Raw genomic sequence first — 26013 nt, forward strand, 5'->3', positions numbered from 1 at the left:
CATTTGCGCCAGACAAAGCCAGATGATGAGCGTTAGTTTGGGCATATTTTCTGCTAGTTTGTTTGTAAAGATAATACATAACAGTAAATTCAAATGAGACATCCTAAAACACTGTGTGGTTCACCTAGTCTACTTCTGATCTTTATTTCCCGAGGCTGTGAAAGTAATTAGGTTTAGTTCCTCCCTATGTTTGACCTCTTTGTGGAAAATAAAATAAGGTGGTGGAAAATAAAATTATGTTCCATTTGACTTGTAAATAATGTTTAATAGCTGCAATACAATCACACTATACCTACACCTGGCATTATGTTAACATTCCATAATAACTGTAATATAAAAAAAATCTAACCACTTTTGGAATATTCCTTGCTGTAGTCGTGAGTGGCGCAGTGGTCTAAGGCACTGCATCGCAGTGCTAACTGTGCCACTAGAGATCCTGGTTCGAATCCAGGCTCTGTCGCAGCCGGCCGCGACCGGGAGACTCATGGGCGGCGCACAATTTGCCCAGCGTCGTCCAGGGTAGGGGAGGGAATGGCCGGCAGGGATGTAGCTCAGTTGATAGAGCATGGCGTTTGCAACGCCAGGATTGTGGGTTCGATTCCCACGGGGGGCCAGTATAGGGCTGTAGTGTATGTATAATGTATTCACTAACTGTAAGTCGCTCTGGATAAGAGCGTCTGCTAAATGACGTAAATGTAAATGTGCCCATACCTGGTCTTTGACGCTTCCCTGTGTGAATAATTGGCTACAATGTACAGAATTACATATAGAATTTGGAATTGATAGGATCACTGTGCTATAATGTAACAACAGTTGGCAATACTGTAATATTCAAAGATAACTTAATAATTATAGTTAATTTAATTTTCCTCCTGTCCACTGAGTGAGGGATTTTGATTCACCAGCCTAGCCATTCACCTATAGGCTTTGAGGCATGCACACAAAAACATTCACAGAACAAAATATTTTCCTCAAAACATAATACATTTTTGACATCTTGTTGCATGGATCAACATTTCATTATAATTCACATTATTAAAAGTTGAAAAATGATAGCTAAACATGACAGCCCATACAGGAAAACAATATGATACTATTATGTATAGTAGAAATTGATAGAAAAAGATATGAGTTTACTGAAGAGAAACAAACCTTCCCTGTACATAATCTAAATATTTGTCAAACAAACTATATATTCAATAAGTGCTTTTCAACTTGTTTCTTCTGGTACACATGTTGTATCTGAGCTGGTGTCTACTGGTCAAGAGGATTTACCTATACTTCTCTATGAAGTAGACAGTATCTGAGCTACTCTCTATGGCTGTACATGCTGTATCTGAGCTGGTGTCTACTGGTCCAGAGGATTTACCTATACTTCTCTATGAAGTAGACAGAGTATCTGAGCTACTCTATATGGCTGTACATGCTGTATCTGAGCTGGTGTCTACTGGTCCAGAGGATTTACCTATACTTCTCTATGAAGTAGACAGAGTATCTGAGCTACTCTATATGGCTGTACATGCTGTATCTGAGCTGGTGTCTACTGGTCCAGAGGATTTACCTATACTTCTCTATGAAGTAGACAGAGATTAGTTTAACCGTTCTCATATATTTTAGAATCCATGATTCTGTAAGAAAAATGATTAAATAAAGTTGCTTTATGTTGCAAGATCACAAGCTCTGAGCTGTTGAAGATTTCTCCCACATTTATACTCTAAGCTACTTCAATAATGAGGATACATCAGATAGTACCAATAGGCAACAGGTGTACTGTTCACGCACACCTGAACACTACTGTAAATACAGGTAGAACCAGTATCCACCTTCAGAATTAGTGGTTGTCAGCAAAATGATGTAGACATATTGGTAGTACTACTTGCTCCCACTCACCTACAACTTGGCACTTACTAACCCCACATGTTGACAATAAGATGGTTCACTTCAGCGCGGTGACTCTTGTAGCCATGGGAATTTCCAAAACACAAACCTAATGTACCCAAACCCTGTCATAAAGGTTGCCTACTAACAAGTAAGAGGGGGAATGTTACCACTGTTACTGTTATGTTAACCTGCACCACAACAAATCATCTAACTACAGTAGATTCTATGAGCAAGTGCTCCGTTACTAAATACTAAGAATGTATTGTCCCTACTGGTCAATTTTCTATGAACACCAATGCAAGTGGTCAAAACAAGTAGGGTACGGTCACCGGCAGCAATTCAAATGGCAGTACCAGCACTGTTTGACTCTAAAATGTCGACTGATTTAAAAATGTTTTGTTATATGTAATAACATAATCATCAGTAATAATAATCAGACCTATTGACATTTTAGTCCTTTAGCAGACGTTCCTATCCAGAGTGATTAGGGTTAAGTGCCTTGCTCAAGGGCACAGACAGATGTTTTGACCTAGTCGGCTCAGGGTTTCGAACAAGCGACCTCTCAGTTACTGGCCCATTGCTCTTAACCGCTAGGATACCTACTGCCCTGGCCTATCATTACCACTCACCTGAGCCAAACACTTCTCCAACTGGCTCGCTGACTTCCCCACTAACAAGAGTTTTTCAGCTTGCAGCTGTACTTGTAACTGTTGGTTGATTTGCCATTGTCACTCTTATAGCTGTTTGTCTAAGACCTCCCACGCCCCCTCTCCCACTTTCCAGCTGTAGGTGACTGGTTCAGCACCATTGGCGTTGCCTTCACAGGTCAGAATGCAGTAGGTTTTGTTGGAGTTACAGGAAGAAGTGATTGTGGGTTTAGGGACTGCCTCTGTAAATCCAGGAGAGAGAGACAAAGACAAAGCAGGAAGAAAAGCTTGTGAGGCACTGAATAATCTGCTATTTAATATAGAGGCACACACACACAGACACTCACAGCAATACTGCAAGAATTGGAACAAACATGCGCACACACACTGATAACAGATAATGTATACAGTATATTGCTTTCACCAATCAGGTTAGTAAAAAATGTGATCACTGTCAGAGGTCAAAATAAGAAAAGAAAATATAGAACTCAACTCCTTTATTGAAAAAATTTAAATATCAAACACCTCAAATTCACAAAGGATTGTCAGTATATGCAGGCTGGAATTCAATCGTTGCAGATAAAATATTTTTAACACACTGCGCTTTGAAGTGCATTTGTTTTGCACAGCAGCATGTCTCGGAAGGAAGGAGTTGACACTTGATTTAGGAATCGTCGGTCCTGTGGTGTGATCCGTTTGGCAAACCTGCCTGAGAAGTCATCCAGTGCATGCAACGAGACTGATCTCTAAGTCTAGTGTCAACTAATCCCTTTCCCTAGCTCAGTATTCATAGATCTGAAGGGTTCAGATAGGGATACATATGTTGATGATGGCTCAGCCCAGCCCTATACGGACCTTCCTCTGTATTGCTTTCACCAATCAAGTTTGGAGAAAAAAAAACATTCTTAAGACAAAGTGTCGAAACAGAATTGGAGTTCAGATGTGTACATGGACAACACAAGCGTTCGGTCATCAACACATCACTACAGTGTGAGGTCTGGAGTTTAAACAGGGATACATACAATGATTGTACAAGTACAGGTTTTTGCATGTGCCAGGACTCCATTTTAGAACAGTCCAGTCCCAAAATAAAGCAATGTGGCTGGTCTTAATTCATAACATCTTCTTCTGTAACATAATTACCTGAGACATACCAGTAACAGAACTAAAACCTGGGATATCCCTGGTTAGTTGTCTTGCCCAACAAATGTTCTTACCAATCTGGTGGCAACTAGTGAACACCGCCGTTACTCCTTACACAGATTGATGTAAAGATATATTTGAGAGAAAAAATTATTAAAATCCCTGTGACAAAATTATATTGTGAAAACAGATATGCTCAGATATACACTGCTGCTTGAAAGTATGTGAGCCCTTTTTTCAGTTTTGACCATGAAATCTTCATTTAATCAGAACCAGTCTTTTTGATCTGACATAACAGGTTTATATTTACCAATACCATATGTTGGTGTAGAGGAAATCATGTGTGTAGTAGAAAAACAAAATTAAAAAGGAATTAGTGCAGGTGCAAAAATAAGTGAACCCCAAGTTGCATTGGTTAAATCAAGTAGGTAAGTAGAATCAGGTGGGTAAATAATTAGCTACCAAATGAACGAATCAAAGGAGAGATCATTAGGAAAGAGTTTGGGCGGGACTCTGATAAATAGAGATAAGAAACCTGGTCGGTTTGGTGTTACCCATCCAGGTGAATGCAAAGCACACCATGCCTAGAGGAAAGGAGATCGCAGAGGACATCAGGATGAGGGTAGTGAGAGCACATCAGTCTGGGGAAGGCTATAAAATAATCAGTCCACTGTGAGGCAAATAATTTACAAATGGAGAGCATTTAACATGACAGCAACTCGGCCTAGAAGTGGACGCCCTTCCAAAATATCCCCAAGAGCCACAATAACAATAATAAATCAGGGTAAAAGCCAACCCAAACATACCATCTAGAGATTTGCAGACCTCCCTTGCTGTATCTCAGGTAACTGTGCATGCTTCAACAATAAGAACACTGAATCGAAATGTCATTCATGGGAGGGTTGCTAGGAAGAAGCCTCTGCTGTCAAAAAAAACCAGTCTTAAATTTGCCAGAGACCACCTGGACAAACCTGAAGGTTTCTGGAAGTACAGTCTCTGGACCGATGAGTCCAAAATTGACCTTTTTGGTCACAATCAACACAGCTATGTTTGGCGCAAACCCAACGCTGCCTACCACCAAAATAACCTTATCCCAACAGTCAAGCATGGTGGTGGGAATGTCAAGATCTGGGGCTGCTTTTCCTCCTCTGGACCTGGATGACTTCACATCATTAAGGGAACCATGAATTCTGAGGTATACCAGGAGAATCTTGAACAGAATGTCAGGCCATCAGTCAAGGAGATAAAGCTGGGACGAAAATGGGTCTTCCAACAAGACAACGACCCAAAGCATTCAAGCAAATCTACCAAAGAATGGCTCAGGAGAAAGAAGATTTTTTGTTTTGGATTGGGCAAGTCAAAGTCCTGACCTAAATCCAATCGAGATGCTGTGACAGGACCTGAAGCGGGCAGTTCATGCCAGAAACCCCTCAAACCTCACTCAATTGGCTGAATTCTGTAAGGAGGAGTGTGCAAAAATCACTCAAAACAGATGTCAGACTGATTTTACTGGCTATAGGAGACGTTTAGTCCAAGTTACCGCTGCTAATGGAGGTGCCACAAGCTATTGACTGAAGGGGTTCACATATTTTTGGACACATCAAATCTGAGTTACTGTTAAATAAACAATGAAAATATCATTTCTTTTTTGTTTGTCATTTACTTGAATGTCTTTATTACGAATTGGGGTTTAGATAAGGATTTTATGTTTATTTTAATATTTTATAGCAAAAATAATGACAGCCCTGTAGGGTTCACATATTTTCAAGCAGCACTGTATACCAGAGGGAAATTTGAAGGAATATTAAGGTATTAAAACAAATACACATGCACCATTGTTGTTAGTAATACAACATCTCAGTACTGCAGAGCACTCTCTTTACAAGGCAGATGAGGATGAGCCCTACCTCTCAGGCCTGGTTCCTCTCAACCAACACTCTCTCCCTACACTAGACTTTGCCTATTGTGGGGGTTGGCATAAATTACTCTGAGAAAAATAACTAAAACAATAACAACCTGTACAAATACCTTGACTTAAGTCAAGTGAAGGCTTGAAGAATTAGTAAATTATTAAATGATATAAGACATTCACAAGCTGTGATTTAAAACAGAAAGTGGAATGGGTTGGCATAAAGCGCTCTGGGGAAAATACCTGAAAAGGTATCATACAACCACAAAGTGATTGATACTATGGCTTCAAACAACAAAAACAACCTGCACAAATTGATGGAGATTTGTAAAGACGAGGTATGAATAGTGAGAAAGGGTAAGAATCTCTTGTTTTTGTCAATCACCAAATGTTCTGAGATACAAATATTGGCCTCAAATGTCTGAAGTACTGTAAGTTCATAAAGCACACGGCTCATCACATTATACAGTGAGCTCCAAAATTGTTGGGACAGTCACACGTGTTTTGGTTGTTTTGGCTTTGTACTCCAGCACTTTGGATTTTAAATGACACAATGACTATGAGGTTAAAGTGCAGACTGACTGTCAGCTTTAATTTGAGGGTATTCTCATTCATATCGGGTTAAAGCTGACAGTCTACACTTTAACCTTATAGTCATTATCTAATTTCAAATCCAAAGTGCTGGAGTACAGAGCCAAAATAACAAAAGATGTCTCTGTGCCAATACTTTGTAGCTCACTGTACTTCATCTGATTGAATGCAAGTTACTATGTGCAATATTTGCCTATTTTCCATTTTAAATGTATAGTACATTAAAAACATCTCCAACAGTTTCTCTCTTCTTGGTCGTTTGTCTCAATGTAACAGACATGGAGGCATGTACTGAGAGCCTTCAAACCCCATTTTTGTGGTCCTCAGTTCAGCACCAGGAAGACCACCACCTGGAAGGAAGCAATAGAGATCAGAGCTCATGAGACAAAACATTACCAATGACTAGGACCAGGAGTTTTTCCCTGGTCAGGTCACATGGTCTGGAAAAACTCTTGGTCTTATGTTATAAATGCAACAACAGGTGTTCTTCCTTTCCTTTAAAGGCAGACTAAGTCCCAAATAAAATATCACTTTTTTTGTTTTGTTTAATATATCTCGAAATGGATAGATGAAAGCTTAAGTTGCCATTTGGGTCACTTCAAAGTGATGAATACGTTTTTATGAGTTATAAATACAGCAGCTTTGTTTACAAATTGCAGGTCAGATTTCTCTCAGGTAGCCTAGACTCTAGAGTATGTTATGACATCATGGCTGGTTTTGTTTTGTTGAAGCGACAAAACAATGTTTGACTTTCATGGCATCCAAATTAAAAGACAAATCCCACATGTTGATCACACACATAATAACAATGTAATAACAATGTGAGCACTTCCAAATGCTTTCTTAATACATCTTGTGGTTAGTGTCTTTCTCAGACTCATACTTACCATCCTAAAACACTGGATTCTTTACTGACGTCTTAAATTAGCTGGATGACTTGCCTGTGGTTTGGTTGTTTCCATCACTGGCTTTGGCTGAAGAAGAGAGAAGAGATCAGTTTAGCATTCTCAAACATCTTTGTTGTGACAATATTTAATGATGATGATACAACTATTTGATTTGTAACATACAGTAGATCAGGGATAGGCAACTCTGTTCCTGGAGTGCAAGGCTCTGTTGCATCCCGCAGTGTGTGTGACGTTCTTTTATGTTTTTAATTTGTACACTTTGTTTGTAAACCATCTGTCAACGATGGCTTTACAGTGGTGGGGTGTTGGACTGATCTTGTTGATCGTGTACCCGCTACAGATGGACTAAATTATGAAAACGCTGCTGGCAGCGGAATCCAATACAGAAGAGAGTTCCTACTACAATGCAACTCAAACACGAATGCCATAGATATCCCAATGGCACATATAATCCCTGAGTGGAAAACGCGGGGGAATCAGACAAATACTTAAAAATTAAAGACCAAACTTCCCTTACCCACCTTACCCACCCACCTTGCTGATCAATGCCCAGTCACTGAGGGGGAAAGCGGATGAGCTGTCAGAGAATCTGCGCTTCCAACACGAATACTGGGAGGCCTGTTTGCTGGCGTTTACTGAGACTTGGCTGGATGACAGAGTCCCGGACAGGGAAGTGGAGCCGGCCGGCTTCACACTGGTCAGAGCGGACCGTGATCTGACCGTCACAGGGAAACATCACTGTGGCCTGCTTGTCAGGGACCAGTGGTGTAAATCGATCCTGGTAAGAGAGATACTCTGTACCCCCAACATTGAACTGCTTTCTGTGTCACTGCGACCCTACTATCTGCCCCGTGAGTTCCCCCAATTGTTTGTTACCGTTGTGTACATTCAACCAAAAGCTAATATAGCAAAAGCATCAGAGATTATTTATAATCTGTCACAGAAACTGGAATCCATCTCCCCCGACGCACCCACATTTATTTTAGGGGATTTTAACAACTGTACTTTGCACAAGATCCTGCGCACGTACCACCAGTATGTGAAATGTCACACTAGGAAAAATAAGACTCTTGATTTGTGCTATGGGACAATACCAAATGCTTTCTCTGCCACCACTAGACCTCCCCTGGGGACATCAGACCACAATGTTGTCTACCTCTGGCCAACCTACTGTCGGCTCCTGGAGAGGGAGAAACCTACAGTTAAAACTGTTCAGATCTGGAACGACAATAGTATCACTCATCTCCAAGGGTGTTTTGACTGTACTATGTGGGAGGTATATGAGGATATATGAGGTCTATGAGGACAGCTCTGATCTTGATGAACTCACAGATGTTGTTTCAGACTATGTAAACTTCTGAGTCAGTTGTGCCTACTAAAACCTGTAAAATCTTCCCTAACAATAAGCCTTGGGTATCAAAAAATCTAAAATCACTACTTAATAGGAAGAAGGCCTTTTATGCTGATGGTTATAGACAGGCTAGACAACGTGAGATCAAAAGACAGATACTGGTGGACAAGGAGGCATACAAGCAAAGGGTGGAGAGGACCCTCTCCTCAGGAAACTCAAGGGTGGCCTGGCGAGGGATTAAATCCATGGCTAGTGCCTCCCACATAGGCAGGGTAAAAACCAATGCTGACCTTGGGAGACATGAGGGCCAGAACATGGCTAACAAATGCTGACCTTGGGAGACATGAAGGCCAGAACATGGCTAACCAATGCTGACCTTGGGAGACACGAGGGCCAGAACATGGCTAACCAATGCTGACCTTGGGAGATATGAAGGCCAGAACATGGCTAACCAATGCTGACCTTGGGAGACATGAGGGCCAGAACATGGCTAATGAACTGAATGTTTTCTTCTCACGATTTGAATCTGACGACTTTGTGTCGGAGGTAAAACAAATGGAAGCATCATTACAAATGTTTGAGAGGGTTGTTGTTAAACAGGCTGATGTTGTAAAGTTGTTCAGGGGATGTAACGCACACAAAAGCCCAGGCCTAGACAAAATAACTGGACGTGTTAAAGCACTGTGCTGAACCACTGACTGGTGTTTTTACAGACATTTAGCAATCCTCGCTCTACCAGCAACATTTGCCAGTATTGTGGAAAAACTCAATAATTATACCCATTCCTAAAGCATCTAATCCCTCTGTGCTGAATGACCACCGCCCTGTCGCCTTGACATCCTTAGTAATGAAATGCTTTGAGAAAATTGTGAGAAGTCATATTCTTAGTGCCACCCAGAAGCTCCTCGACCCGTTTCAGTTTGCCTATCAGCCCAGCAGAGGACTTGATGATGCCGTTCTTACTCTCCTCAACATGGTCTATACACATCTAGAGGGCGCCAAATCCCATGCCAGGGTTCTGTGGTCCTCTGTAGCTCAATTGGTAGAGCATGGTGCTTGTAATTTCAGGGTAGTGGGTTCGATGCCCGGGACCACCCATACGTAAACATGTATGCACACATGACTGTAAGTCGCTTTGTATAAAAGCGTCTGCTAAATGGCATATTATTATTATTCTGTTGACTTTTCTTCTGACTTCAACACAATCCAGCCTTACATTCTGGCACAGAGTCTCATAAGGGACTTCTCCTTAGATGGGGGAATGGTTTTGTGGCTGTTAGACTTCCTGAGCCAGAGGTCACAGCGGGTCAGAGTAGATCCCCACGTGTCGGACATACGCACCACCAACACAGGCTCGCCTCAGGGATGTGATTTGTCCCCACTCCTGTACACTACTAGTTGTACTAGTTTCCATCCTAACAGACACCTCATTAAGTTCGCTGATGACACTGCCTTGATCAGCCTGTTGCATGATGACGAGGAACACCATCCTAAATGACTTTGTAGAGTGGTGTGACAAATCCCACTTGGTCCTCAATACCAACAAGACCAAAGAGATGTGCATAGACTTCAGGAAGCGTACAACACCTACCTCTGCAACATCTATCAGAGGTCAGAACATAGAGATTGTAGAGGAATACAAATATCTGTGTGTCCTCATGAACAATAAGCTTCAGTGGAATAAATGTACAGACCTGATCTACAAAAAGAGTCAACAGAGACTGTACTTTCTGAAAAAGCTGGGATCTTTTAATATTGACTGTACTATACTGACTCTGTTTTACAAATCTTTCATTGAGATTATTTTATTAACTTTTTGTATTGTTTGTTGGTTTGGCAATGCCACTGTCAGCCAGAGCAATATGATGAGAAGGATTATCACCACAGCAAGCAAGGTACTTGGAGTCAAACAGAAAAGCCTGGATGAGATCTTTAAGGTCAGGGCCCTCCGCAAGGCTCACAAAATCATTTTAGACCCAAGCCACCCCCTGTACCCAGACTTTTTGATTTGTAACATACAATTGGTCAGGGATAGGCAACCCTATTCCTGGAGTTCTGGAGGTACTGCAGGATTTTCTTCCAACTAGGCACCACACCAGACCAACTGAGCTAATTGATCAGTTCAGTGATTGCCTAAATTCAACACACCTGGTCTTCCAGGTCGGTTAAATCAAAAACATGAAGTGCCTGCAGACCTCCAGGACCAGGGTTACCTACCCCTGCAGTAGTTGAACGCTTTAACCACAAGCTCTTAAAGACACAAAACCTGCAAAGGTCTTGAGACGTTCTGAAACAAGCCACATTTCTAAACCAGCAACAGGCATATCAAACAAAACAAAATGGAAGCAGATCTCAGAACTCAAAATGTCCTGATTGACAACCATGGAGCAAATCAAATAAAGCAGAAGACTCACACTGAAGCACATTAAATAATTGGCTTTTGGAACATATAAACTAGCAAGGGGTGACGTTGACAGAATCTTTATCCACAATGTTACCTCTATTGGAAACATTTTGACAGTGCATGAATGCATAGATGTGAAGAGAAACCAAAACCAAACAGGTTATTTCAAATACTCATCAAACGTACATCATTTAAAGCACATTTCTGTTGCAGATTCCAACTGCATAATACACATTTTATATAGGCTAGTCCACACACTGCTAACTTTAAACTCACATTAGTCATCACCTTCTCATACTGTATGTAGATGTCACTAAAACATGTTCTTCAAATAAATGCTGCCACAAATAATGTGAGTAACACATTTCTGGCAACATCTCCACATATCTGCATTGTCAAAATGGCCCCTTAGAAGTACCATGTAAAAGGTGTGTTAGTGTTAACACCTGTGTTAGTGGGCTGATTGTTATTATTCTGATTCATGGAGTAATCTCTAGAAGACTTCTCCCCTACAGTGCTATAAACTGTATCCATGGTAACCCCAGAGCGAACCCCTGAAACTCCACGGTTGGCAACCTGATCATCCCCAACATAGTGATAAACAGTATCCAGGGCAATAGAATTCTGATTGTTGACTGCATCTCCTGTAAAGTTACACCATCCATCAACATGTGTTTACAGCAAACAGAGTAGAAGAGGTTCCTTGAGTTTAAGATGTATTTGCCCTTTAAGTTTGCATATAAGAAAACATGGAAATATTCTGGGTTGTGGGATTACTGCTGTGCACTCACACTCTCGCTTTCTCTCACACAAACACAAACACACACAATAGGAGATACCCATTACTAAGTAAGGGCCCTAATTCAATTAAAACAGATTTAATGATTTCTGGGATTGGACAAAAACAACCCTCTTGTCCTGTGCTGTGAGGAAGCATGTGTGCAGTGCATGGAAGTACTGTATGTGTATATGGTGCAGTGCATGAATAATAATAATAATGTTGTGTTTGTAATACTGTGGGGAGCCAGTTAGCAGGTTGAATATGGATCAGAGTCAAGTTAGGGTAAAACTTACCAAACATTCCACCACAACACTTTCTCAAAAAGTCGATCCAGGTGTCTTGGGGATATCCTGAGATGAAAAAGAGACACACAAATGTAAGACATTATCAAGACACAGTGCACACAGTGCTGCAAGCTGTATCACTGCCCCTGATTGTATTTGAACTGTAACTCAGTAAAATCGTTGAAATTGTTGCATGTTGCATTTACATTTTTGTTCAGTATATTTAGCTTTTAAGAATCAGTCAGTTATAGGAATCAAATCCTCCGGGACAAATATGGTTTGAGTGTACTGTAACTGCCAGTGCACTCTGTTATCAGGTAAACTATCCGCATCATACACACCTCCATTCTCCTGCCCCTTTCCAGCTTTGTCTGCGTCCTCTTCCCCTGTTATGTTGATGTCCGTTAGCGGAACCGTAACCTCTGCAGAATCACACACAGAAGGAAAACCTCAACTACAGCCTCTCTCCTACTGCATCAAATGCTACTTAAAGAAGTTACTTCTGCTTTACAATCTTAACTGGATGACCTGCCTTGTTCTGGCTGGACTCCATCACTGCCTTTAGTTGAGGAGAAGAGAAGAGAGAAAAGTGGAGCTTAACATTCTCATACACAGACCACATTAGTATTTGTTGTGTTCACTTCTAGATGACCATGAAAAGCCCCGTTGTAAGCAAGTCTAAGAAGTGGTAAATCTGTTCTATTTCTATGCTTTCCATTTCGGTTTTGTACACCAGCTTCAAATAGCTGAATATACAATATTTTTGGTTATGGAAAAATATTTTTCACAGCGGTTTAGATGGTACAATGATTCTCTACCCAATGACTGCTTGTTTTTTCACATAAACTGAAATTAGGTAAACTATTAGAATTTTATCAACCAGGAAACTTAGTGATTTCTGTATAATACATCTTTAAATAAGTTACTTCTGCTTTATACAGTCTTAAATTAACTGGATGACTTGCCTTGTTTTGGCTGGACTCCATCACTGCCTTTAGCTGAGGAGAAGAGAGAAAAGTTGAGCTTAACATTGTCATACACAGCCCACATTAGTATTTGTTGTGTTCACTTATGGATGACAATGAAAAGGATGCTAAGTGGCAGAATTCCAGGGGAATGCAACTGTGCCTTACCATCAAGTGTCATTGACTTAAACAGAGACTTCCTACTTAAAGTAATTAAAAACAGAATTCAAATAAAATAGCAATCAATCTATGTTCTCGTGATATTCTGAGATATGCAGATGAGCATCTATCCTACTTCTTCATGACGTCTTAAATGAGCTGGATGACTTGCCTGTGGTTTGGTTGTTTCCATCACTGGGATTAGCTGAAGAAGAGAGAATAGATCAGTTTAGCATTCTCAAACATCTTTGTTGTGACAATATTTAATGATGATGATGGAACTATTTGATTTGTAACATACAGTAGATCGGGGATAGGCAACCCTGTTCCTGGAGTGCGAGGCTCTGTTGCATCCTGCAGTGTGTGTGACGTTTGGTGTAACGTTTGTTTGTAAACCATCTGTCAACGATGGCTTTACAGTGGTGGGGTGTTGGACTGATCTTGTTGATCGTGTACCCGCTACAGATGGACTAAATGATGAAAACTCTGCTGGCAGCGGAATCCAATACAGAAGAGAGTTCCTACTACAATGCAACTCAAACACGAACGCCATCGATATCCCAATGGCCCATCTAATCCCTGATTGTCTGCGAGTGGATTACGAACCCAAATGCAAACTTCGAAAACGCAGGGGAATCAGACAAAGACTTAAAAATTAAAGACCAAACTTCCTTTACCCACCACCTTGCTGATCAATGCCCAGTCACTGAGGGGGAAAGCGGATGAGCTGTAAGAGAATCTGTGCTTCCAACACGAATACTGGAAGGCCTGTTTGCTGGCGTTTACTGAGACTTGGCTGGATGACAGAGTCCCGGACAGGGAAGTGGAGCCGGCCGGCTTCACACTGGTCAGAGCAGACCGTGATCTGACCGTCACAGGGAAACATCACTGTGGCCTGCTTGTCAGGGATCAGTGGTGTAAATCGATCCTGGTAAGACAGATACTCTGTACCCCCAACATTGAACTGCTTTCTGTGTCACTGCAACCCTACTATCTGCCCTGTGAGTTCCCCCAATTGTTTGTTACCGTTGTGTACATTCAACCAAAAGCTAATATAGCAAAAGCATCAGAGATTATTTATAATCTGTCACAGAAACTGGAATCCATCTCCCCCGACGCACCCACATTTATTTTAGGGGATTTTAACAACTGTACTTTGCACAAGATCCTGCGCATGTACCAGCAGTATGTGAAATGTCACACTAGGAAAAATAAGACTCTTGATTTGTGCTATGGGACAATACCAAATGATTTGTCTGCCACCACTAGACCTCCCCTGGGGACATCAGACCACAATGTTGTCTACCTCTGGCCAACCTACTGTCGGCTCCTGGAGAGGGAGAAACCTACAGTTAAAACTGTTCAGATCTGGAACGACAATAGTATCACTCATCTCCAAGGGTGTTTTGACTGTACTATGTGGGAGGTATATGAGGATATATGAGGTATATGAGGACAGCTCTGATCTTGATGAACTCACAGATGTTGTTTCAGACTATGTAAACTTCTGTGTTGAGTCAGTTGTGCCTACTAAAACCTGTAAAATATTCCCTAACAATAAGCCTTGGGTATCAAAACATCTAAAATCACTACTTAATAGGAAGAAGGCAGTTTATGCTGATGGTAATAGACAGGCTAGACAACGTGAGATCAAAAGACAGATACTGGTGGACAAGGAGGCATACAAGCAAAGGGTGGAGAGGACCCTCTCCTCAGGAAACTCAAGGGTGGCCTGGCGAGGGATTAAATCCATGGCTAGTGCCTCCCACATAGGCAGGGTAAAAACCAATGCTGACCTTGGGAGACATGAGGGCCAGAACATGGCTAACAAATGCTGACCTTGGGAGACATGAGGGCCAGAACATGGCTAATGAACTGAATGTTTCCTTCTCAAGATTAGAATCTGACGACTTTGTGTCGGAGGTAAAACAAATGGAAGCCTCATTACAAATGTTTGAGAGGGTTGTTGTTAAACAGGCTGATGATGTAAAGTTGTTCAGGGTTTGTAACGCACACAAAAGCCCAGGCCCAGACAAAATAACTGGACGTGTTAAAGCACTGTGCTTAACCATTGACTGGTGTTTTTACAGACATTTAGCAATCCTCGCTCTACCAGCAACACGTGCCAGTATTGTGGAAAAACTCAATAATTATACCCATTCCTAAAGCATCTAATCCCTCTTTGCTGAATGACCACCACCCTGTCGCCTTGACATCCTTATTAATGAAATGCTTTGAGAGAATTGTGAGAAGTCATATTCTCAGTGCCACCCAGAAGCTCCTCGACCCGTTTCAGTTTGCCTATCAGCCCAGCAGAGGAGTTGATGATGCCGTTCTTACTCTCCTCAACATGGTCTATAGATATCTAGAGGGTGCCAAATCCCATGTCACGGTTCTGTTTACTTTTCTTCTGCCTTCAACACAATCCAGCCTTAATTTCTGACACAGAGACTCATTAGGGACTTCTCCTTAGATGGGGGGATGGTTTTGTGGCTGTTGGACTTCCTGAGCCAGAGGTCACAGCGGGTCAGAGTAGATCCCCACGTGTCGGACATACTCACCACCAACACAGGCTCTCCTCAGGGATGTGTTTTGTCCCCACTCCTGTGCAATAATAGTTGTACTAGTTTCCATCCTGACAGACACTTCATTAAGTTCGCTGATGACACTGCCTTGATCAGCCTGTTGCATGATGACGAGGAACACCATCCTAAATGACTTTGTAGAGTGGTGTGACAAATCACATTGTAAGTCGCTCTGGATAAGAGCGTCTGCTAAATGACAAAAATGTAAAATGTCCTCAATACCAACAAGACCAAAGAGATGTGCATAGACGTCAGGAAGCGTACAACATCTATCAGAGGTCAGAACATAGAGATTGTAGAGGAATACAGATACAGTGGGGAAAAAAAGTATTTAGTCAGCCACCAATTGTGCAAGTTCTCCCACTTAAAAAGATGAGAGAGGCCTGTAATTTTCATCATAGGTACACGTCAACTATGACAGACAAAATGAGAAAAAAAAATCCAGAAAATCACATTGTAGGATTTTTAATGAATTTATTTGCAAATTATGGTGGAAAATAAGTATTTGGTCAATAACAAAAGTTTCTCAATACTTTGTTATATACCCTTTGTTTTTGTTTTTTGATTTTTTTGGGGGGGGATGGATCAGCTTAATATTGCATCTTCTATCAATGTAATTGTCTGCATCACTTCCAATCCCCCATGTTTTTTTATTTATATATATATATATATATATATATATATATATATATATATATATATATATATATATATATATATATATATATATTCCCCTTTATTACTTTTCAACCCCACCATCCTTTCCCTACTTGGAGTAAATTAGTGAACAACAACGCCCAGGCCTCTACTTCCGGTCTATACTTAATATATATACCCTTTGTTGGCAATGACACAGGTCAAACGTTTTCTGTAAGTCTTCACAAGGTTTTCACACACTGTTGCTGCTATTTTGGCCCATTCCTCCATGCAGATCTCCTCTAGAGCAGTGATGTTTTGGGGCTGTCGCTGGGCAACACAGACTTTCAACTCCCTCCAAAGATTTTCTATGGGGTTGAGATCTGGAGACTGGCTAGGCCACTCCAGGACCTTGAAATGCTTCTTACGAAGCCACTCCTTCGTTGCCCGGGCGGTGTGTTTGGGATCATTGTCATGCTGAAAGACCCAGCGACGTTTCATCTTCAATGCCCTTGCTGATGGAAGGAGGTTTTCACTCAAAATCTCACGATACATGGCCCCATTCATTCTTTCCTTTACACGGATCAGTCGTCCTGGTCCCTTTGCAGAAAAACAGCCCCAAAGCAGGATGTTTCCACCCCCATGCTTCACAGTAGGTATGGTGTTCTTTGGATGCAACTCAGCATTCTTTGTCCTCCAAACACGACGAGTTGAGTTTTTACCAAAAAGTTCTATTTTGGTTTCATCTGACCATATGACATTCTCCCAATCCTCTTCTGGATCATCCAAATGCACTCTAGCAAACTTCAGACGGGCCTGGACATGTACTGGCTTAAGCAGGGGGACACGTCTGGCACTGCAGGATTTGAGTCCCTGGCGGCGTAGTGTGTTACTGATGGTAGGCTTTGTTACTTTGGTCCCAGCTCTCTGCAGGTCATTCACTAGGTCCCCCCGTGTGGTTCTGGGATTTTTGCTCACAGTTCTTGTGATCATTTTGACCCCACGGGGTGAGATCTTGCGTGGAGCCCCAGATCGAGGGAGATTATCAGTGGTCTTGTATGTCTTCCATTTCCTAATAATTGCTCCCATAGTTGATTTCTTAAAACCAAGCTGCTTAACTATTGCAGATTCAGTCTTCCCAGCCTGGTGCAGGTCTACAATTTTGTTTCTGGTGTCCTTTGACAGCTCTTTGGTCTTGGCCATAGTGGAGTTTGGAGTGTGACTGTTTGAGGTTGTGGACAGGTGTCTTTTATACAGATAACAAGTTCAAACAGGTGCCATTAATACAGGTAACGAGTGGAGGACAGAGGAGCCTCTTAAAGAAGAAGTTACAGGTCTGTGAGAGCCAGAATTCTTGCTTGTTTGTAGGTGACCAAATACTTATTTTCCACCATAATTTGCAAATAAATTCATAAAAAATCCTACAATGTGATTTTCTGGATTTCTTTCTCTCAATTTGTCTGTCATAGTTGACGTGTACCTATGATGAAAATTACAGGCCTCTCTCATCTTTTTAAGTGGGAGAACTTGCGCAATTGGTGGCTGACTAAATACTTTTTTTCCCCACTGTATCAGGGTGTCCTCTTAGACAATACGCTTCAGTGGAGTAAATGTACAGACCTGATCTACAAAAAATGTCAACAGAGACTGTACTTTCTCAAAAAGCTGGGATCTTTTAATGTTGACTGTACTATACTGACTCTGTTTACAAATCTTTTATTGAGATTAATTTAACTTTTTGTATTGTTTGTTGGTTTGGCAATGCCACTGTCAGCCAGAGAAATATGCTGAGAAGGATTATCACCACAGCAAGCAAGGTACTTGGAGTCAAACAGACAGGCCTGGATGAGATCTTTAAGGTCAGGGCCCACCGCAAGGCTCACAAAATCATTTTAGACTCTAGCCACCCCCTGTACCCTGACTTTTTGATTTGTAACATACAATAGGTCAGGGATAGGCAACCCTATTCCTGGAGTTCTGGAGGTACTGCAGGATTTTCTTCCAACTAGGCACCACACCAGACCAACTGAGCTAATTGATCAGTTCAGTGATTGACTAAATTCAACACACCTGCTCTTCCAGGTCAGTTAAATCAAAAACATGAAGTGCCTGCAGAACTCCAGGACCAGGGTTACCTACCCCTGCAGTAGATGAACGCTTTAACCATAAGCTCTTAAAGACACAAAACCTGCAAAGGTCTTGAGACGTTCTGAAACAAGGCACATTTCTAAACCAGCAACAGTCATATCAAACAAAACATGGAAACAGTTCTCAGAACTCAAAATGTCCTGATTGACAACCATGGAGCAGATCAAATAAAGCAGAAGACTCACACTGAAGCACATTAAATAATTGGCTTTTGGATGTATAATCTAGCAAGGGGTGGAGGTGACAGAATCTTTATCCACAATGTTACCTCTATTGGAGACATTTTGACAGTTCATGAATGCATAGATGTGAAGAGAAACCAAAACCAAACAGGTTATTTCAAATACTCATCACACGTACATCATTTAAAGCACATTTCCATTGCAGATTCCAACTGCATCATACACATTTTATACAGTAAGGGAAAAAAGTATTTGATCCCCTGCTGATTTTGTACGTTTGCCCACTGACAAAGGCATGATCAGTCTATAATTTTAATGGTAGGTTTATTTGAACAGTGAGAGACAGAATAACAACAAAGAAATCCATAAAAACGCATGTCAAAAATGTTATAAATTGATTTGCATTTTAATGAGGGAAATAAGTATTTGACCCCCTCTCAATCAGAAAGATTTCTGGCTCCCAGGTGTCTTTTATACAGGTAACGAGCTGAGATTAGGAGCACACTCTTAAAGGGAGTGCTCCTAATCTCAGTTTGTTACCTGTATAAAAAACATCTGTCCACAGAAGCAATCAATCAATCAGATTCCAAACTCTCCACCATGGCCAAGACCAAAGAGCTCTCCAAGGATGTCAGGGACAAGATTGTAGACCTACACAAGGCTGGAATGGGCTACAAGACCATCGCCAAGCAGCTTGGTGAGAAGGTGACAACAGTTGGTGCGACTATTCGCAAATGGAAGAAACACAAAAGAACTGTCAATCTCCCTCGGCCTGGGGCTCCATGCAAGATCTCACCTCATGGAGTTGCAATGATCATGAGAAAAGTGAGGAATCAGCCCAGAACTACACGGGAGGATCTTGTCAATGATCTCAAGGCAGCTGGGACCATAGTCACCAAGAAAACAATTGGTAACACACTACGCCGTGAAGGACTGAAATCCTGCAGCGCCCGCAAGGTCCCCCTGCTCAAGAAAGCACATATACATGCCCGTCTGAAGTTTGCCAATGAACATCTGAATGATTCAGAGGAGAACTGGGTGAAAGTGTTGTGGTCAGATGAGACCAAAATGGAGCTCTTTGGCATCAACTCAACTCGCCTTGTTTGGAGGAATAGGAATGCTGCCTATGACTCCAAGAACACCATCCCCACCGTCAAACATGGAGATGGAAACATTATGCTTTGGGGGTGTTTTTCTGCTAAGGGGACAGGACAACTTCACTGCATCAAAGGGACGATGGATGGGGCCCATGTACCGTCAAATCTTGGGTGAGAACCTCCTTCCCTCAGCCAGGACATTGAAAATGGGTCGTGGATGGGTATTCCAGCATGACAATGACCCAAAACACACGGCCAAGGCAACAAAGGAGTGGCTCAAGAAGAAGCACATTAAGGTCCTGGAGTGGCCTAGCCAGTCTCCAGACCTTAATCCCATAGAAGATCTGTGGAGGGAGCTGAAGGCTCGAGTTGCCAACGTCAGCCTCGAAACCTTAATGACTTGGAGAAGATCTGCAAAGAGGAGTGGGACAAAATCCCTCCTGAGATGTGTGCAAACCTGGTGGCCAACTACAAGAAACGTCTGACCTCTGTGATTGCCAACAAGGGTTTTGCCACCAAGTACTAAGTCATGTTTTGCAGAGGGGTCAAATACTTATTTCCCTCATTAAAATGCAAATCAATTTATAACATTTTTGACATGCGTTTTTCTGGATTTTTTTGTTGTTATTCTGTCTCTCACTGTTCAAATAAACCTACCATTAAAATTATAGACTGATCATTTCTTTGTCAGTGGGCAAATGCACAGAATCAGCAGGGGATCAAATACTTTTTTCCCTCACTGTATAGGCTAGTCCACACACTGCTAACTTTAAACTCACATTAGTAATCACCTTCTCATACTGTATGTAGATGTCACTAAAACATGTTCTTCAAATAAATGCTACCACAAATAATGTGAGTAACACATTTCTGGCAACATCTCCACATATCTGCATTGTCAAAAGGGCCCCATAGAAGTACCATGTAAAAGGTGTGTTAGTGTTACTACCTGTTAGTGGGCTGATTGTTATTATTCTGATTCATGGAGTAATCTCTAGGTGTCTTCTCCCCTACAGTGCTATAAACTGTATCCATGGCAACCCCAGACAGAACCCCTGAAACTCCACGATTGGCAAACTGAACATCCCCTACAGTGTGATAAACAGTATCCGGGGCAATAGAATTCTGATTGTTGACTGCATCCCCTGTAAAGTTTCACCATCCATCAACATTGTTTACAGCAAATGGAGTAGAAGAGGTTCCTTGAATTTAGGATGTATTTCCCCTTAAATTTGCATATAAGAAAACGTGGAAATATTCTTAGTTGTGCACTCGCACTCTCGCTTTCTCTCACACAAACACACACAATAGGAGATACAAATTACTAAGTAAGGGCCCTAATTGAATTAAAACAGATTTTTTGATTTCTGGGATGGGACAAAAACAACACTCCTGTCCTGTGCTGTGAGGAAGCATGTGTGCAGTGCATGGAAGTACTGTATGTGTATATGGTGCAGTGCATGGAAGTACTGTATGTGTATATGGTGCAGTGCATGAATAATAATAATGTTGTGTTTGTATTACTGTGGGGAGCCAGTTAGCAGGTTGAATATGGATCAGAGTCAAGTTAGGGTAAAACTTACCAAACATTCCACCACAACACTTTCTCAAAAAGTCGATCCAGGTGTCTTGGGGATATCCTGAGATGAAAAAGAGACACACAAATTTAAGACATTATCAAGACACTTTCATTCAAATGAAATTCACATTGTGTAACATTTTGGTGAATCAGTGAGTATGAATAGTTGAAACAGGAAGAGACAGAGAATCATCCTACCATTTTTTTTCTTCCTCCACACCAACCAAACTGGGGAGTAAAAATACAAATATTCTATAACTTCTTAAAGTACAAGTCTGCATTAATATTCTGTCAGCTATTGAATATGACTTTACCCACAATGACATGCTTAAGCTGCAATAAGCAACCATTTCTGAGAGCACCAATAAACAACCTGCATACAGTACCTGCACACCTGTAAAATAACATAGCCAGCGATTTCACATCTAATATCCATTGAACTCTAAACATATTTTAGGTTACCACAAAGTGATTACTGTCCTTTTTGCTGATTAATTAATTAATTCAGATTAGGCTAATCTATACTCTGCGAGGTCCAAATTGGTGCATCACTGTGACACATTATGAAGACTGTCCCCTACGGCAGGTGGTGCATCTAACCCCCTGTCTTGTCTGTAGCAGTAGCCTGAACACTACTGTAAATACAGGTAGAACAGGTATCCCCTTCAGGGGGTATAGCTCACTGTTGTTGCTGCTGTTATGTCAATCTGTGCTTCAGAACTATGTACATGTACAGTGCTCTGTTACTATAGATGTGCTGTTCTTACCTGTTATGGCGACAAGTACAAATATGATAAAGACAACCAAAGCAACAACAGCACCGATATTGGAAGGCTCTGAAATAAAAACACATTTTGTATTGATACTTTGACAGGAGTTGATCAGGTATTCAACGTAGTGCAGCATTCAGAATGTCCTATAACACTAGCAGTGTTACTGACATATCAATACATAAGACTGTAGCATACTTATGAGTGTCCACTCACCTGAGACAAACACCTCTCCAACTGGCTCACTGACTTCCCCTTCCCCACTAACAGACTTATTCAGCTTGCAGATGTACTAGGTTTGTTAGTGTCGCTTTTAGAGATATTCATCTGTTTGTCTAAGACCTCCCACTTTATAATAATGAGGACACATAATGAGGACACATCAGATAGTACCAATAGGCAACAGGTGTACTGTTCATGCACACCTGAACACTACTGTAAATACAGATAGAACCAGTATCCACCTTCAGAATTACTGCTTGTCGGCAAAATGATGTAGACATATTGGTAGTACTACTTGCTCCCACTCACCTACAACTTGGCACTTACTAACCCCACATGTTGACAATAAGATGGTTCACTTCAGCGCGGTGACTCTTGTAGCCATGGGAATTTCCAAAACTCAAACCTAATGTAGCCAAACCCTGTCATAAAGGTTGCCTACTAACAAGTAAGAGGGGGAATGTTACCACTGTTACTATTATGTTAACCTGCACCACAACAAATCATCTAACTACAGTAGATTCTATGAGCAAGTGCTCCGTTACTAAATACTAAGAATGTATTGTCCCTACTGGTCAATTTTCTATGAACACCAATGCAAGTGGTCAAAACAAGTAGGGTACGGTCACCGGCAGCAATTCAAATGGCAGTACCAGTACTGTTTGACTCTAAAATGAAGACTGATTCGATTTTTTTGTTATATGTAATAATATAATCATCAGTAATGATGATCAGGGCTATTGACATTTTAGTCCTTTAGCAGACGTTCCTATCCAGAGTGATTAGGGTTAAGTGCCTTGCTCAAGGGCACAGACAGATGTTTTGACCTAGTCGGCTCAGGGTTTCGAACAAGCGACCTCTCAGTTACTGGCCCAACGCTCTTAACCGCTAGGATACCTAATGCCCTGGCCTATCATTACCACTCACCTGAGCCAAACACTTCTCCAACTGGCTCGCTGACTTCCCCACTAACAGTTTTTCAGCTTGCAGCTGTACTTGTAACTGTTGGTTGATTTGCCATTGTCACTCTTACAGCTGTTTGTCTAAGACCTCCCACGCCCCCTCTCCCACTTTCCAGCTGTAGTTGAAGGGTTCAGCATCAGTGGTGTCGCCTTCACAGGTCAGAGTGCAGGAGGTTTTGTTGGAGTTTCAGGAAGAAGTGATTGTGGGTTTAGGGACTGCCTCTGTAAATCCAGGAGAGAGAGACAAAGACAAAGCAGGAAGAAAAGCTTGTGAGGCACTGAATAATCTGCTATTTACAGTGGGGGAAAAAAGTATTTAGTCAGCCACCAATTGTGCAAGTTCTCCCACTTAAAAAGATGAGAGGCCTGTAATTTTCATCATAGGTACACGTCAACTATGACAGACAAAATGAGAAAAGAAAATCCAGAAAATCACATTGTAGGATTTTTAATGAATGTATTTGCAAATTATGGTGGAAAATAAGTATTTGGTCAATAACAAAAGTTTCTCAATACTTTGTTGGCAATGACACAGGTCAAACGTTTTCTGTAAGTCTTCACAAGGTTTTCACACACTGTTGCTGGTATTTTGGCCCATTCCTCCATGCAGATCTCCTCTAGAGCAGTGATGTTTTGGGGCTGTCGCTGGGCAACACTGACTTTTAACTCCCTCCAAAGATGTTCTATGGGGTTGAGATCTGGAGACTGGCTAGGCCACTCCAGGACCTTGAAATGCTTCTTACGAAGCCACTCCTTCGTTGCCCTGGCAGTGTGTTTGGGATCATTGTCATGCTGAAAGACCCAGCCACGTTTCATCTTCAATGCCCTTGCTGATGGAAGGAGGTTTTCACTCAAAATCTCACGATACATGGCCCCATTCATTCTTTCCTTTACACGGATCAGTCGTCCTGGTCCCTTTGCAGAAAAACAGCCCCAAAGCATGATGTTTCCACCCCCATGCTTCACAGTAGGTATGGTGTTCTTTGGATGCAACTCAGCATTCTTTGTCCTCCAAACACGACGAGTTGAGTTTTTACCAAAAAGTTCTATTTTGGTTTCATCTGACCATATGACATTCTCCCAATCCTCTTCTGGATCATCCAAATGCACTCTAGCAAACTTCAGACGGGCCTGGACACGTCTGGCACTGCAGGATTTGAGTCCCTGGCAGCGTAGTGTGTTACTGATGGTAGGCTTTGTTACTTTGGTCCCAGCTCTCTGCAGGTCATTCACTAGGTCCCCCCGTGTGGTTCTGGGATTTTTGCTCACCGTTCTTGTGATCATTTTGACCCCACAGGGTGAGATCTTGCGTGGAGCCCCAGATCTAGGGAGATTATCAGTGGTCTTGTATGTCTTCCATTTCCTAATAATTGCTCCCACAGTTTATTTCTTCAAACCAAGCTACTTACCTATTGCAGATTCAGTCTTCCCAGCCTGGTGCAGGTCTACAATTTTGTTTCTAGTGTCCTTTGACAGCTCTTTGGTCTTGGCCATAGTGGAGTTTGGAGTGTGACTGTTTGAGGTTGTGAACAGGTGTCTTTTATACTGATAACAAGTTCAAACAGGTGCCATTAATACAGGTAACGAGTGGAGGACAGAGGAGCCTCTTAAAGAAGAAGTTACAGGTCTGTGACAGCCAGAAATCTTGCTTGTTTGTAGGTGACCAAATACTTATTTTCCACCATAATTTGCAAATAAATTCATTAAAAATCCTACAATGTGATTTTCTGGATTTTGTTTTCTCAATTTGTCTGTCATAGTTGACGTGTACCTATGATGAAAATTACAGGCCTCTCTCATCTTTTTAAGTGGGATAACTTGCACAATTGGTGGCTGACTAAATACTTTTCCCCACTGTAATATAGAGGCACACACACACACAGCAATACTGCAAGAATTTGAACAAACATGCACTGATAACAGATCATATATAAAGTATATTTCTTTCACCTATCAGGTTAGTAAAAAATGTGATCACTGTCAGAGGTCAAAATAAGAAAAGAAAATATAGAACTCAACTCCTTTATTGAAACAATATAAATATCAAACACCTCAAATTCACAAAGTATTGGCAGTATATGCAGTCTGGAATTCAATCGTTGCTGAAAAAATATTTTTAACACACTGCGCTTTGAAGTGCATTTGTTTATCACAGCAGCATGTCTCGGAAGGAAGGAGTTGACACTTGATTTAGGAATCGTCAGTCCTGTGGTGTGATCCGTTTAGTGAACCTGGCTGGGAAAGTAATCCAGTGCATGCAAAGAGACTGATCTCTAAGTCTAGTGTCAACTAGTCCCTTTCCCTAGCTCAGTATTCATAGATCTGAAGGGTTCAGATAGGGATACGTACAGTATGTTGATGATGGCTCAGCACAGCCCTATACGGACCTTCCTCTGTATTGCTTTCACCAATCAAGTTTGGAAAAAATACATTCTTAAGACAAAGTGCTGAAACAGAATTGGTGTTCAGATGTTGTGTGTACATGGACAACACAAGCATTCAGTCATCAACACACCACTACAGTGTGAGGTCTGGAGTTTAAACAGGGATACATACAATGATTGTACAAGTACAGGTTTTTGCATGTGCCAGGACTCCATTTTAGAACAGTCCAGTTCCAAAATAAAGCAATGTGGCTGGTCTTAATTCATAACATCTTCTTCTGTAACATAATTACCTGAGACATACTAGTAAACAAACTAAAACCTGGGATATCCCAGGTTAGTTGTCTTTCCCAACAAATGTTCTTACCAATCTGGTGGCAACTAGTCAACACCGCTGTTACTCCTTACTTTGGTCCATCACAGAT

At 41.5% G+C, this 26013-nt stretch overlaps 2 protein-coding genes across 2 annotated transcripts in view; both read right to left on the bottom strand.

Moving 5' to 3' along the window:
* The window catches only part of LOC311109872 (uncharacterized protein), a 32033-nt gene extending 29111 nt beyond the window's left edge, over positions 1-2922 (bottom strand). The window contains exon 1 of the mRNA XM_084152887.1: positions 2917-2922. The gene's annotated coding sequence lies outside the window, so the exon portion shown is untranslated. The remainder of the gene's footprint in view (positions 1-2916) is intronic.
* The window catches only part of LOC311109868 (uncharacterized protein), a 309567-nt gene that overhangs the window by 196679 nt on the left and 86875 nt on the right, over positions 1-26013 (bottom strand). Inside the window, exons 6-8 of the mRNA XM_084152882.1 lie at positions 21255-21311; positions 12432-12458; positions 12241-12321 (exon numbers count right to left, since the gene is read on the bottom strand). Coding sequence (XP_084009008.1) covers positions 12241-12321; positions 12432-12458; positions 21255-21311 — 165 coding nt within the window. The remainder of the gene's footprint in view (positions 1-12240; positions 12322-12431; positions 12459-21254; positions 21312-26013) is intronic.

Source organism: Coregonus lavaretus (genome assembly GCF_964263955.1).
Source record: "Coregonus lavaretus genome assembly, chromosome: 35".
Lineage (NCBI taxonomy): Eukaryota > Metazoa > Chordata > Actinopteri > Salmoniformes > Salmonidae > Coregonus > Coregonus lavaretus.